At 33.5% G+C, this 15,825-nt stretch overlaps 1 protein-coding gene across 3 annotated transcripts in view; it reads right to left on the bottom strand.

Annotated features, from left to right (window-relative positions):
* LOC142344792 (uncharacterized) overlaps positions 1 to 15,825 on the bottom strand; it is a 58,941-nt gene that overhangs the window by 12,120 nt on the left and 30,996 nt on the right. For all 3 annotated transcript variants that reach the window (XM_075396740.1, XM_075396748.1, XM_075396758.1), the window contains 4 exons: positions 11,866 to 11,994; positions 10,151 to 10,283; positions 5,291 to 5,417; positions 4,450 to 4,680 (listed from right to left, as the gene is read on the bottom strand). In XM_075396740.1, coding sequence (XP_075252855.1) covers positions 4,450 to 4,680; positions 5,291 to 5,417; positions 10,151 to 10,283; positions 11,866 to 11,994 — 620 coding nt within the window. The remainder of the gene's footprint in view (positions 1 to 4,449; positions 4,681 to 5,290; positions 5,418 to 10,150; positions 10,284 to 11,865; positions 11,995 to 15,825) is intronic.

Raw genomic sequence — 15,825 nt, 5'->3', positions numbered from 1 at the left:
CACTAAAACAAAGAAAAACAAAAGAACAAGAATCAACTGTAACGAGAAACCTTATTGAACCGACTTTCTTATGACTCGTTTACGAAAACAAATCACAGTTCAGAATATCAAAATAGAAACCATACTCAGCAGATTGCCGGAAAATAGCCGCCGTTGATTCCCATAACTATATTGGGATTGAAAGAAAAGAAAATATCAACAAAAATTGATTTTTGTACAAAAACATTTTTAAGTGCGATTTATTTTGATCTCATTTGGTAGTTGAACATACTCCTATCTCTCAGTGAGAGGCTACAGGGTCTAGTATGAATACCAATAAGCATTATAGATAGTAACTAAAACTTATGAGAACAAAGTTCAAGTACCGGGCATCTAAAAATGGGCTTTATGGGTTTATCCCATTTCTATTTCTGATTTTGATTTTTGTAAACTGACTCTCTTCATTTTGAATTGCTTTGCTGAGCAGCTGTTGTTTAAAAGGACTTTGATCAGAATGACAGACGAGTGAAACTAGCCTAGAGAAGTCAAAAAGATTTCATGCAAAATGTCGAAAAAGCGGCAAAAAAGTAAAGCGAGAAAAAGTTCGACGAAGTAAAAAACATAGCAGGACAAGTCTTGAAATACAATCCAAGGAATTGAATGAAAAACAGGCCTAATGTACCTGACCAGCAGATCAATTGAACAATCCCAGCTAAAAATACGAAATCTCGAAAGTTGAGAAAATAAAAGAATCAAACTAAACAAAAATAAACAATTATTCCTAAAACGCTTGAAGCTTTTAACCTGGAGGCCATTTATGACACACTGCAATATAGTCATTAACTCCCGCAGAAGACTTGAGAGAGATTAATTTGACACTAAAGGTAGATAATCTCGAAAAAAAATGACAAATGCTTCAAAAAGAAATGCGAAAAATGCTTCAAATTAAAAAGAAAACTTTAAAGATATTTTTCAAAAATATCTGGAAAAAATGTTCAAACTCAATTTTTCTCTGTGGAGTTCTGTCTTGTAACTCATCTGCAACATTTAAAAAGTTTCGTTGGCCAAAAAGGATAGTTAAACTCAGAAAATGACAATAAAATTCAAAAAACTTGAAAACAATCAAAAAAATTTAAATTGCAAGCTTTATTTAAAAAATTACATATATTTGCAATCTAAAAAAACAGAAATCTATTTTGTTGCCACTAGAAACTCTGCAATAACATACTAGAAAGCTCAATAGCAGCAAACCCCTGCCCACTGAGGAAAAAGACAAATTTCAGGAAGTCAAAGAAAAAATTACAATTTGAAAATCGCTAAAATTTGTAATAATAAAATCGTGAAACAAAATCCCCATTACCACTAGAAGCTATGCAGTAACCTATTATCAAAACCTAAAGGAAATGTTTTGGCTGTTCAGGTTAGAGAAACCTAAAAATTGACAACAATTTTTAAAAATTTGAAAAAATTGGCTTATGCCATAGACAATAAAAATTTTGCAGTTAACTATTAGCAAATCCTAGACGAGATTTCTTGCCCCCTGGAGCTGGAAAACTTGAATAATGACAATTATTGTCAGAAAATTGGAAAAAACTGCAAGTTTTATCAAAAAAATTGGTAAAATTTGTGAAGTTGAAAACCATTCCATTAGAAATAGAAACTAAAAAATAACCTATTATTGTGACATAAAGAGCGGAAAAAACTTGAAAGAATTTTAAAAATTATAAAAAGTTACTGTGTTTATGCTTGGTGTAGCAGTACAAATAGCTCTTAAAATGGCCATAAAAAGTAAATACGTCTTGCAAAAGAACTTTACCAACTCTACAAACCTCAATTTTAGACTGGTCCAACAAAAAATCCGAAAAAAGACGAAAAAATTGCAAGATTTTGGGCTCAAAAACTTCTGAAAATGACCTTTTAACCTTGAATTACGACCTTCCCAGTAGCTTCACCACTCTAAGTACCTGAAGAACTACTAAACGCGGCTAAGGGCCTCTAATGAAACTTGATGCCCGCTGAGCTTTACCTGTTTTTCCCGTTTTGAAAGCTCAAAATCATGAAAAAAAGGTGTGAAAACATCTTACAAAAAAAGACAGAGCACCAATACAATCCAATTCTTGGATTGTAAAAAAAATAGGAGCGCTATAAAGCCGGCTGATAAGATGAGGGCTGCTATAATTAATCAAGAGACAACTATTTTGGATAAGAGTGATATCTTAGATTAATAGTGATTTATGAAAAGAACTTGCAAAGAGAGTTAAGCATAACCGACTAAACGTCGGAAGAATTGCTCTTGAACGACTAGTGGGAGCTCTAATCAATTGCAGCCTGCTTCAGTCGGGGGGAGGGGTAGCTTAAATGGGACTAAGAAGTTCTATAGTGGGCTTCAAATAACCACATTAGAGGTTAACATATACCACTATTAAGATTTAAAGTTAAAAAATGACACCAGTTTCGGCGCACTTTTTATTTGACTTTTAGTTTTAAATTGCCGCCAATTGAGTTCAGCTGCTTGAAATTGTGATTGAGAGAGAATTTTAGATCACGCGAAATGCAAAAAGTCAAGGGCGTAAAAGTCACTCGAAAAGTCAAAACCGTCAAGCGAAAATTTTCCATAAAAAAAAGACACACACGTTTACAATAATTGCTATGAACTGCGTTCAAGAGCAATTAACCAGATTAGAGGTTAACATATACCACTATTAAGATTTAAACTGAAAAATGGCACCAGTTTAGGCGCACTTTTCAATTGAATTTTAGTATTAAATTGCCGCCAATTGAGTTCAGCTGCTTGAAATTGTTATTGAGAAAGAATTTTAGATCACGTGAAACGCAAAAAGTCAAGGGCGTAAAAGTCACTCAAAAAGTCAAAACGGTCAAGCGAAAAATTTGCAAAACAAAAAACACAAACGTTTACAATAATTGCTATGAACTTCGTTCAGGAGCAATTAAATAAACCAAAATACAGAAACAAAACCCCAGTTGAAAATAAAAACCGAAACAAACACTTTTTCTCTAGAGAAAACGACGATTCCAACTTTAAAAAGAGACAGAAAAATTTAATTAAACAGACTCTTCACCACACCATAATTTTTTTTTGCATTTTGGGGGGATTTTGCGGACAAACGTAACAATACCTTGCGAAATGACAAAATTTTTAAACAACTTTTGCAGAATCTTTAAAAAGAGCACCTTTCAGAATTTAATAGATTATGGTCATATGCAGGCTCCATGTACTTTAACTAACTTTGCCAAAAAATGTTTCCCAGCATCCAAATCTGTTTAAAAATAATCATTAAAAGTGAATAACTTCCAAAAATAAATTGTTCAAAGAACGAGACACGTGTTTCGAAAGCAGCAAAAGTTGCTACTTTTTTGTGGCGCGCTGTAAAAAATTCTTTATACTCTTAATACTTTCTGCTATGACTTTAGGACAACAATTTAGGGTGTCCCGCTTTTTCACCGCTACTTATTTAACCCTCTATTGTGTCACACCGATTTTTTCACCCCATCTATCATTTAAACCCCCTTTCATTTAACCCCTCTATCATTTCACTCCGATTTTAATCATAAAAATAAACCATTAAAATAGTAAAATAATTACTTGGCCATGCCTCGCGGGCAATGGCCATGCCTCCGCGGCCCGTGGGACTTGATATGAAATTATCACAATCGAACATGAGATTAAGTTATCCGCCTAATTATGACAAAATGTGCCTTAAATATCGACTTATAATTGGCGGGATGAAATGAGAGGAGTTAAATGATATGAGGTTAAGACATGCGGGGTTAAATGAATTGGGCTGAAAAGAAGTAGAACCAAATTTGGGACGCTATTATTCTTAGTTCTTTCTCAAACTTTTCTACCAACACAGAACCAAAAAATAGTTATACAAGGCGCTCGTTGTATTTTAGGACACTTTAAACATTTATCAACTAGTTCAACAAAATCACATTGAGACCTGTTAATTTTATCTTAAAAAAACTGGACAAAATTCTTGCGTTTTGCTTACGCTGGACGAAAAGTTTCCACCAAAAGTCTTCCCATTTGAAATGGATATACATGACCTGCTCCACGTCTGATAGGTTGTTAGATAATTGAAAGTAACTTAATTTGATATGACGCAAAAATGCCAAAAAATGAGTAGATTTCGCAAATCATGAGGATTATCATCGGTGTATTTTTTATACCCATTATATCAACCACACAACGTGACACTTCCTAAGTCAGAAAGAAAGACTGCATTTTCATGATATTAACCCTCAGTTTTCATTACATAAAATTAAGCATAAATCCGTTTTCAGATTGAGATGACAAGGGCGATTCAAAAACAAAAGCACAAATCCAAAATCCAGATTAAGGACTTATTAAAAACATCAAAGATGAGCGATCGCATCACGAGAATGCTTTTAAAATTGAGCAATTTCAAATTGAGCAATTTCTAGATTTCACCTGTCTGAAGAACTTACTAGCATGGAGTACTTTAGGATCACATAAACTTCGATCGAGAAGGTCTGGTTGGAAACTATAGGGAAGGTGGTAAAGTAGAGGGTTGGCTAGTTCTGGATCGCAGTGGAGTTTGTTGACAATGTTGAAGCTGTCGATCACTGACCAGACATAGAATACTTTGTTCAGTTTCCTCTGACCTTGTTTGTGTTGTTGTAGTAAAGCATTGCATATTGATTGACCTGCAGTCACACCTGAATAAAAAGAGCAGTCTGAAATGTGGGGAATAATAAGAATAAGGGCAGCTGAGAACAGGCCGCAGTAACCTAATGCTGTTCCGCTGCGATTACGCAGGAACCAAAATTATTTATAGTTATTATTATCAATAATTAAACAGATAAGGTTAACTTTGACACACTCTTGTGACCTGGTTATGATTCCGAGGCGATTTATCATTCCAGCGATTTGGAAAAAATTATAAAAGCTACTTCTCTCATTTACCTCTAATCCCAATAAACTTATCTGAAAAGCCATTCTTTCCAGTAGAGCATAGCTTAACATCAACATACCCATCAATAGCCGAAATTGTCTGAAATCTTTAACTAAAAGGGGGGGGGAACGATTGCTTCGAGTCAATATGGGCAATAAATTTGCTACTTCAAGACCCTAGAAAAATTTTCTTGGTGTAGTTTAGTTCATTAAACCATAAATTTTGTATTAAAAACAGCATTTAAATTAATATCGGTTGAGAAATTTATTGAGAAATTTATTTAGAGCGGCTGAGAAATTTATTAAAGAATCGAGTTTGTTTAATTAAATTTAAGCAATATTTAAGAGTTTTTGGAGACTATTTTTTAATCTGACCTGATCCAGAGTTGATTGAGAGGAATACAGAGTACTTGTCAGCATTCCAGATGTCAATGGATGGTTTCCCGAAGGGACCACAGAACAGAACATTCAAACTCTCCTTACTTTTAGGATCGGAAGCAACCTACGAAGCAAACAAACCAGAACACTTACAATAAATTATTCAGTCCTATTTAAACTCATCATCTTGAAAATCACCTCGCTTCCTCACGATAAATTGAATCTTAGCTTCTAAGTGTTACCATCTTAAATAACTGCAGATACATTTTAGAGCAAACTGTAAGAAACCAGTTCCTGTAAGGAGAGAGAAAGCAATCAGTCTTTTATAATCTTTTGTCAAAGAAATTTACATAAGCAGTTGTGAAACAAAATCAAGCGATGACATAGAAATATTGGGTTTGAGACCATTAAGAAATCATGCGTTTTATATGGCGAAGAATGGCTAAAAAAATCATTCATGACAAAATATAACTTCGAAAAAACTGTTTATAATGAACGACCCGGGGCGATAAACGAAACAAGGAGGATCGTTAATGTGCGTTCGCATAAAGTTTCGACACCGCTCATCCACATTTTCGGCATAACTGTCTACCATATGAGGAACAGATAGAAAAACCCCGAAAAAATGGTGTATGAACAAAAACATAGCCTCCAACGTAAATAACTCAGGGGAGTAAAAAATGTCTCATTAGATTGATGAGATCTGCCATTATTAATAAAGTGAGTCAAGATGAACAACGACAACAACCATTAATTACATCCAAAACTTTGTCCATTTCAAAAAAAACTTAAAAACAGAGCATCAGATAAAACTGAAACTAAAAAAAATAACTTGTACTTCACTAGAAAAGATATGAGAACAGTCCATATTAAGGCTCGGTAACAGTTAGACAAAAAAGAACAAAAACAGCAAAGTTAAAAAACTCGGTTATATTTTGAAAAACAATTAAATTCAAAGTAATAAAAACAATTAGATATCAGCTGAAATTATTCCTCAGGTTTATGCCTATTCCTATTTAGGAGGACATTAAGACCAGTCATTATTCAATTTTTAATGCGAAAAGAACAACAGACAACAAAAATTCCATTGAAACTTGTGACAACAAAAATTCCATTGAAAAAACGCTGTCAAAGCCATAAAAACATATTTTGCCCCTCGAAATATGTTCGCTTGCGCCTTCTTCAAACGCCAGTATTATGGTATGTGAATTCTCATTAATTAGACTAGGCAACAAGTGGACAAAAGGGAAAAATTAGGAAATACACTTGTATTTTTCGAAGGCAATTATTTTCAAAGTCATGAAAACCATTCGTTTACTGATCCAAAGGGATCCCTTGCGGTCTGTAATTAATCAGAAAATCTCCTACGTTATTTTGCCTACCATAAAAAAACCAATGAGACACGTCAATATCCAAAAGTATTCATACGACTGAAAAGACAAAGTAAAAACGACAGTTAAAGACAAAAGTAAAAAATAAAACTAAATTCTTCGAGAAAGTGGTGTTGAAGCCGTTAAAACCTTAAAAAATATCTATAAAAAATTTATATGTCCAATTGTAACTCAGTTTTATCGCCAATATTACGATATGCGTATTGTCAATAATGTGATAATGCGACCAAACGAGAAAAAACCGTGAAAAATAGGCGATTGCCTAAATATAAAAAAAATTGTGAAATCTAGTAGTATCAAATGCAGAAAACCATAACTTTACGCGTAAAACCACAATAAATAGTAAAAATTATTTCAATGGAAACCAAAAAGCATTCTTTCTTTGCTGACAATAAGGTACAAGTTCACCAAATTAGGAGAAATACAGTAGCAAAGTTAAATAAGCCATAGATTATTTAAAAATCAAACATTTTTAAATGTCAAGACGACCATAGGCTTTCGATTAAAAAATTAAATACATTACATTTGAACTGCTTAGGAAGCCAATTCGACTTATCATTATTGACCTTTGATTTAAACTGTTCTGTTCTTTAATTAACATAAAAAAGATTTTTTTTAAAGACCGATTGATTCAGATACGATCTATTTTTGGATTTTAACAGATCAAGATGGACCAAAATTAGTCTTGCTATTGTTGTTCGTCCCCTTAGAACTCTTAATTGTTTCCAATGTTATAGATATAGATAATTTGTTAGCTAAAATTTCGAAAACTAATGCTGCGTTTTTGATAACCATCGAATATAGTTAGCAAAGAACGGCAAAATTTAATCACAGAGCAGCACCCTCAATGGAAGTGGAAGTAGCATTAGCCCCCTTTGAATTCCAGCAAGAGTGTGTTAGTGGTTTTTGGGTGTGAACTTCCGGCAAGATTAATCAAAGTGAACTTAAGAAGGTTATTTCGTGCAATTTTTGATGGATTAGGTTGAATTTTTGAAATATTTAGCCAAAATTTTTTAGCCCAAAAATTTAAATCAAAACAGTGAACAATACATTTTTGTCTTAATTGACAACACTATTGACAACACTATTATTTACAATTTAAACAAATCTTAGCAAAACTGACAAAACTTTATGCAAAAGTTCCGAAAAAATGTGAAAAATATCGCAAATCGTTCTATTGTTCACAAAAATTCAAACCTCGATAACTCGCTCTGGAAAACGAAACTTAAAAAATCTTTTAAATTCCATATTCTACGCTGGACAGAATTTTTCAATGATAACACTCACAACTCTACGATAAATATATCGATCGGCGAAAATTGTCTGAACAAAAAACACCCATTTGAGTATATAGTTCCCCCCCTTCAAGAGGGGTCGGAACAATTACGAATAGCTTCACCATTTCTACAAAATAAAAATATTTTTGAAGGATCGTTGTTTGGAAAATAAATAAAAAACTAAGAGTTTTCCGTAGCAATGCTTGCGAATAGCATCACTTAATTCAACTTCGCTTGCGAATAGCGTCACTAAAGGATAAAAAAACCTGCGCATTATTCAATATTTTTATTAGTTAGTAATTAATGATTACTGAATGATGTCAGTAATTAAAACAGACACGAGAAGAAAGTAGCTCTTGGAGATTAAAAACTAACTGCTGTGATGAAAAAAAACCTCTCAACAAAAAAATGCCTTCAGGAAGCTAACAAGAAAAAGCAGAAAACAAAAATCAAATGAAAAACACCATTTTCTAAACATTAAAAAACTGAAGTAAGTTGATTGTCAGCGGTTCTCACCATAAATTTTGAGTATCTGCAGTTGTTCTTATTTCCAGTTATCTTTCAGTTTTGCTCATTTTTTCATTTTTCTTTGATTTTTTGTGTTTCTGTAATTGATTTAGAAACTATTGAAATTTGATAATGGAAAAAATGTTGAAAAAAATTGGATGGTTCTGGACAACGCTTGTGATTTTAAAATGAAATGGGCTGAAAACTGCTCAACCATTTGACTAGTTTCACAAAATCTCTCAACACTTTTAAACTTATTCGTTCACATTAGAGCAACTCTCTGCTCGATATGTTGATTCTGTGTCAACACCATTATAGTGAGAGTAGCGTGGGACCTTTGTGGGTTGCGACCCCACAATCTTTTAATTGATTGCAATCCTGTGCTCTCCACTGAGCCAACTGGCCCACACTGCGAGAGTCTTACTATGTTCACTAATATTGAGCTATCATTTCAAACTCCATCTTATGATCACAACTTATTTTCTAGAGTGTATACTCCAACAAATCATATTCGTACTATACAAGTAGCAGAACCTAATTCTATAAAAAGGTTCATCGTATAGTCCGGAAAAAGTTTACATAATTTAATAAAAACACATATTTGACATGTTCATCTAGGTTACTGTCATCCAGTGAAAAAGGTAAAAATATAGAGCGGAAAAGACGATCAAATTAAACCTAAAGAAATTCATGGTAACCCTCAGAATACAAAAAAAAACGTTTGTGATTGGAAAAGTTCCTTGTGCGTTTAATGGGATTGGATTTGACTAGTCCGGATAACGCTGAGGTGGATCTCGGCTCTTTGAGTGGCCCAGCTTATGGGCTCGTCAAACAAATTGAATTTGGAACCAATAGAAAATCAGAGACACAATGCTGAAAGGACAACTGATCTTCACATATATAAGTTGCTTAAACTAAAATTGAGGAGTGATGAGGCGCGGTGTGGTGGAGAAAAAAAACGATAAGTCGACCAAAATTCGGTGGCTAGAAAAAAATCGCCTGAGAACGACTAGCAGGACTTAAAAAATTGCGAAAAACTAAATTGAGAGAAATTAAAAATTTAACTGAAAATCTAATTCAAGGCAATAAATTTCATTAAAAATCTCTGTATTCAATAATGGTTATGAAGTGAAATATTGATGCTAACAATTTGATTCCATGTTGTGCAGATTTTCGCAAATCTTTGCCAACGAGGTTTTGTAGAGCAATAACAACCAAAATAACATCTTATCTTATCATTTTGCTGTTGATTTGCATAGGAGACAACACTAAAAATGACAATAATTTAATCAGCAAAAATTAACTTGTGAGCACTTTGACAGGTAAATGTTAAAAAATGATGAAATATGATAGGTGATTCTAAGCAGGTTTTCAATTTTATATCTGCTACTCTTTAATAAGGCCACAAAATTTGGTCTACTTCACTTAAAAAACTAATTGTAGACGAAATTTGTTTACAGAATAAAAATTTCGGATCTATTCTGTTTTGCCAAAGCTTAGTGTGCACAAAACTTTTACCCCCCCCCCCCCCTCCTCAGGTTCACGTGCTATTTTTTACATAATAAAGTGTTATATGACAACATATAAATCGTAAATTGGTGCGTAAAAAACACTGGGCCGAAACAGAATAGATGCAAAATTTAATGTTAAACTAAAAATAGTTTCAAAAAATTGAGAGGAACCTGGTAAAGTTTTTCACTCCAGGGATCCTGTTGTACTTGCACTTGGACGTGAAGAAAGAGAGAGTTGGGCTGAGGACTGTAGTGGATGCTCAAAGGTCTCCAATGGAACAAACTCACTTGGGGAATACAAACTCTGAAATTAATCAGACCAGTTTTTAACCTCAACTTTTCAAATGAAAATGCTTGAACCTGATTATTCGTGAAAAAATAACTTAAACTCGTCGACTTTTACTATGATTGGGGCTGCGAATTTAGTTACATTTGACAGTGACTTAAACTTGGAGGTGAGATCACAATAATCCTTAAGGTATTTAAACATACCCGGCAGATTGCCGGAAAATAGCCGCCGTTGATTCCAATAAGCATGATTGGGATTGAAATAACAGAAGATATTGAAAAAAAAAATTTTTGTACAAAAACATTTTTTGAGTCCGATTTATTTTGATGGCATTTCGTAGTTGAACATACTTCTGTTTCTTAGAGAGAGGCTACAGAGGCTACTATCAATAACAATAAGCATTAGAGATGGTAAATAAGACTTATAGGAACGACGTTCAAATAGCGGGCATCTAAAATTGGGCTTTATGGGTTTGTCCCGTTTCTATTTCTGACATCCATTTTTGTACTATATCTGTTCATTTTGAATTGCTTTGCTCAGCAACTGATGTTCAAAATCCCTTTTAGCAGAATGAGAGAAGAGAGAAACTAGCCTAGAGAAGTCAAAAATATTTCACGCAAAATGTTGAAAAGGCGGCAAAATGAGGTAAAGCGAAACATTTTTTTATTCGACGAAGTAAAAAAACATAGCAGGACAAGTCCTGACGTACAATTCAAAGAATTTTCATTGACTAAAAAAACAAACCTAAAACGGACTATGAATGGATTGGAAAAACCATTTAGAAAAAAAATCCAATCCAAAAAATCGAAAAAACAGTAAAAATCAAAGTGAAATTGCCGCATGTGAACAAAAAAAACCACTAGCGAGAAATCGAATTTTTGTTTAAACACCGTTTTCTCACTCTACTTTAAATTTAGAGCGAAAAAATTTCACGCCGCAAAACCACTCGCTTTTTCGCTCCATTTCCTGTTTCGGCGTGACCAAAATCACTACTCCAATTTGACTTCAAAAATCATGAAAATGTGTGAACAGATCTTAAAAAAAAGACAGCGCCCCAATACAATTCAAATTCTTTGAATTGTAAAAAAAAAATAGGAGCGCTATAATAGCCGGCTGAGAAGATGAGGGCGGCTATTAAAAAGTGAATCGTCATCTGCAACGAAAGGTCAGCACACGGAATGTCCGAAAATGCAAAGGTCATTTTGTAGTATAATTTTGTACAAACTGCGCGACAATGAGGGCATGGTTAAGTCAGAAGTTGACCTTACAGACGAATAAATGGCTACCCAAACAGACTTTTGCAAAACTGCCCGGCCGAAGGGACCTTAGACAAAAAATTTTTAGTATGACAGACGGAAGTCCAGTCTACGGTCTTTGGTCGCACTTAACTCACTGTCCGCACCCCCCCCCCCTAGTCTGTCTTGTGGATAATTGTCATGGGCCCGAGACCTCATTCTTGGCGAATCCGCGCTTTTGTGATCAAAATCTTATTATCTTCTCAGAATTTTGTAAAATTTTCTCACAAAAGTGAAGTTAGACGGTGAGGTTTAAAAAGAAGGTTTCTGCAGAAGTAAACGATAAATTAACATATACTGACCTGATATGTTGGCCTGGTTGGAAGTGGAAGTTTTCATTTTTCTTCATCTCTACTCTGATGACATTTGACGGCAATCGTACAAGTGAGGCTTTGTTAATCATAAACAAATTGCTCAACACGGAACACACTCTAAAACAACATTCAATATTATATCGCCTTTGGATTGATTGTTTGAAGAGTTAAGTAGATTTGATTATGATTTTTGTTTGGAATTTTTTAACCAAATCGTAACAAGCAATACCCAAAAAAGGCTAGTGAGAGAATAAAATTGTTAATTGCTGAGTTTTTTACGGTACTTCGAACAATCTTCCAAATGTTACCAATTAAAATGAAACCAATTGTTTCCCAGAAATTGCACTGTTAAACAGTTGTCAAGCAATTATTAGTGCTGGTTTTGTTGATAAGGATTCGACTTTTGAGGTGGGTTAAACACAGATTAAGTTGATTTTAACAACCCGAGAATTTGCGTGTTGTTATCTTTCTTCGAATAAAATTTAAAATTACTTATCATCCATTGTCATGGGTTACAGCTTGCTTTTGACGGCAAGATTACGTTTAAGTTTAGTCAGCATACATCTTCTTATTCGAGAGTTATGCATGTAAAAAAATCCGTGCCTGGCCGGCCTCCTGTGATAAAATTTACAGGTCGCAATTACGAATCTTTTAGTTTCGTTCAATCCCAAACGCATGCCATAAATAATGAAATCATGACTCGACCCCAATCGCCGTTGCTTTGCCATACTAACAATGGTCTCAGTGATAAAAGTTTCAGACATATCGTTGACAAAAACGAAATTGACAGTTACCTTTATGACTTCTCCAAACGGCGAAAAATAGATGCCAGGGGAAACAACATAAAGAAAGGTCAGTTTGTTGGGCAGGTTTTGGTCGCAATACCTCAGTTAGGATGAACCAAGAATTTTAAAATTCGGCACCAAATTCTGAACTGATTGCAGAAATTTATTGGGGAAACAAAATGGGCTAGTATGTGGAATTGGACCCAACTCTCCTTTTCATCAATTGTTAATTTTTCGTTTAAATCACGCTTGGGTAGATCCAAGGTTAATTTAAGTTTGTAAGTGGTTGTTGAGCCGTGGTTTTACAAAATTGCGCAAAAAAGATTAACTAAGTTGCAATTGGGCTTGAAAGAATTTTTCCGAGAGGCTTGCCTTAGGTTGTCTTAAAATTTTTTGGATATATTTTGTCTGCCCCTCAGTAATTTTACGCCATATGTAATTACAAATTATGTGTTGATCGTTTTGTAGTTATAAGTTCATATCTAATTACAACGGTCAGTTATGACCAATTGCATTAAACTATTTTGAACTGAAAAACAATTTCAGCAAATTTAGAATATTTCCAGCCCACATTTGTAAAGTTGGGAGCCAATTCCTTCGAATGTTCTTGGATTTGATGTGTTATTAATAAAAAGTAGCGCTGCCTCTGGGGGTTTAGAAGTTATATGGTCACTATTCTCTGCACAAGGGGATAGATCCCAAATTTTTAGTATTCAAAATCATTTACTTTTTTGACATTTTATCTTCATATTCCTCACGAAACAGCAAATTTGGGTTCTAAATGATTTAGATTTCCGGGAATTCTTTGGCGATTCGGGCGCAGCATCGGCGCACGCACCATCGGCTCTGAATCCTAATAGGCTTAGGTTTCTCAGAACAAAGTTTCTCTAATATATATTTAGTGCCTAGAAAGCTGGGGTCGTTAATCGTCTGGGATACTGCGCGGTAGTTATCATTGTTCCGACCCCTCTTGAGGGGGAAGGAACTATATACTCAAACGGGTTTTTTTTGTTCAGTCAATTTTGGCCGATCGATATATTCATCGTAGAGAGTTGAGACTGGTATCATTAGAAAGCTTGTCCACAGTAGAATATGGAATTAAAATTTTTTTTAATTTTCGTTTTTTACAGGGAGTTAATCGAGGTTTAAATTTTGAGAAAAAAGTGTGAATTCCGGCGAGATTTTATTCACTTTTTCCGGAATTTTGATTAAAACTTCGCCAATTTTTTTTCAAAGTGTTGTTGATTTTTAGTTGTAAAAACAAAAAAAACACAAAAATATTGTAGGCTATTATTTTTTTTGTCAAAAATTCTGGCTAAATATTTCAAAATTCAGACTTTTTCTTCAAAAACAGCACGAAATAAAATTCTTTAGTGCATTTTGATTAAATTTACAGGAAGTACAGACCTAAACACAACCAGATCAAATTTTGTAGACTGAAAAAGGGGCTTTTTTACTTCAAATTCCGTTGAGAGTGCTCAGTAATTAAAACTTCGCCGTTTTTTTGCTAAATTTATTCGTTGATTATCAAACACGCAGCATCTATCTTTGATTTTTTAACTAACAAAAAATCAATATCTATAACATTCGAATAAACAAGTGTTCTTAAAGAACAAACAGCATTAGCAGGGCTAGTTTTGGACCAATCTTGGACTGGTATAATCCAAAAATAATTCGTTCGGATTGTAAACAGTCGGTCTTTTTTATAAAAAAACTTCGAACTCTTCTACAATAATTAAATAACAGAAAATTTCAAAAAAAACTCACTAATGATGGTTCCAATAGCTCCACAAAATTGTATCTAGTTGATTACTTGAAAACTTATGGTCGTTTTGACTTTTAAAAGTATTTGATTTTCAAATAAATATTGACTTATTGAACTTTTGTCTCTATTTTTTGCTTTCTTTGGTCAACTTGTAGCTTATTGCCCGCAATGAAAGAATGCTTCTTCTTTCTACTGAAATCAAATTCAAACTTTATTGCGGTTTTCCGCCTTAAGGTATGGCTACTGGCTTTGATACAACTAGATTTCAAATTTTCTTAATTTTTAGGTATTTGCCCATTTTTCACGTTTTCTAGTTTTGTTACATTATCATGTTATGAACAGTTCATATATCACATTATTGGTTTTCAAAATAAGGCACAATTGATATTATTAAAATGCTTGAAGATATAGATTATTAGATATTTTAACGGCTTCGACACTACTTTCTCGAAAAATTTAATTGATTTTTTTAAATGGTCTTTAACTGCCGTTTTTACTTTGTCTTTTTAGTCGTATGAAATTTTACTGTTCAATGACCCGTTTTCATTGCCTTTTTATGGAAGAATAGATGAGACGATTTTCTGATTTTAGTAGATAGCTGATAGCTTTCATGACTCTCAAAACAATTGTTTTCCAAATTCGCAATTTTGTTCCTTTTATTGTCTGGTTGTTATCTAGTCTCGTTAATTACTGGCCAATTATGACATTATTGATGTCAAAAGAAGGTTTCAAAAGAGGAATAGTGTCACACAATCTTATGCTTTTAAAGAATTCGTTGACTTCGACACGAAAAAAAAGTAAATTAATTTGATTTTTGTCATGTTTGACGTTCTTTTTGTAGACAAAAAACATATTCTGGATTATGGCAATTCCCACGGGGTTCTTTTGGAGGGATATACGAACATAATTAATTTCTAATCTGTAATTAATGGCGTTCATGTCTTTGGAAATATTTGTTTTCGAAAAAAATTAAAGTGTTAATTATTTTTGAATTTTGTTTTCCATTTTTGTCTACTTGTTACCTAGCTTCATTAATGAGAGGTCACATAATACATTATCAGTGGTTGCAGAAAGTGCAATTCAACACATTTTGATGGCCACAGTATGGCTTTAAGGTTTCGAAAGCGTTTTCTGCCAAGTTTTATTTGATTTTTTGTTTGTTGTCTATATTTTCTTTTTGTAACCGCTTAAAAAATTGAATATCAGCAGCTCTTAATTCCTTCTATGGACGCATTGGTATTTGTACACCTATGGGATTTTTTATTTGATTTCTAATGGTTTTCATTATTTCGAAATTAATTGTTTTAAAAATAAGCGAATTTTTCAACTTTACTGTTTTTGTAATTTATTGTCTTATTGTTATCAAGCCTTTTAATTGACTACTCCCTTATCTTTTCT

Source organism: Convolutriloba macropyga, chromosome 1 (assembly GCF_964194025.1).
Source record: "Convolutriloba macropyga chromosome 1, txConMacr16.3, whole genome shotgun sequence".
NCBI classification, from domain to species: domain Eukaryota; kingdom Metazoa; phylum Xenacoelomorpha; order Acoela; family Convolutidae; genus Convolutriloba; species Convolutriloba macropyga.
The sequence above is the reverse complement of the archived record's forward strand: the minus strand, read 5'-3'. Positions and strand labels throughout refer to the sequence as shown.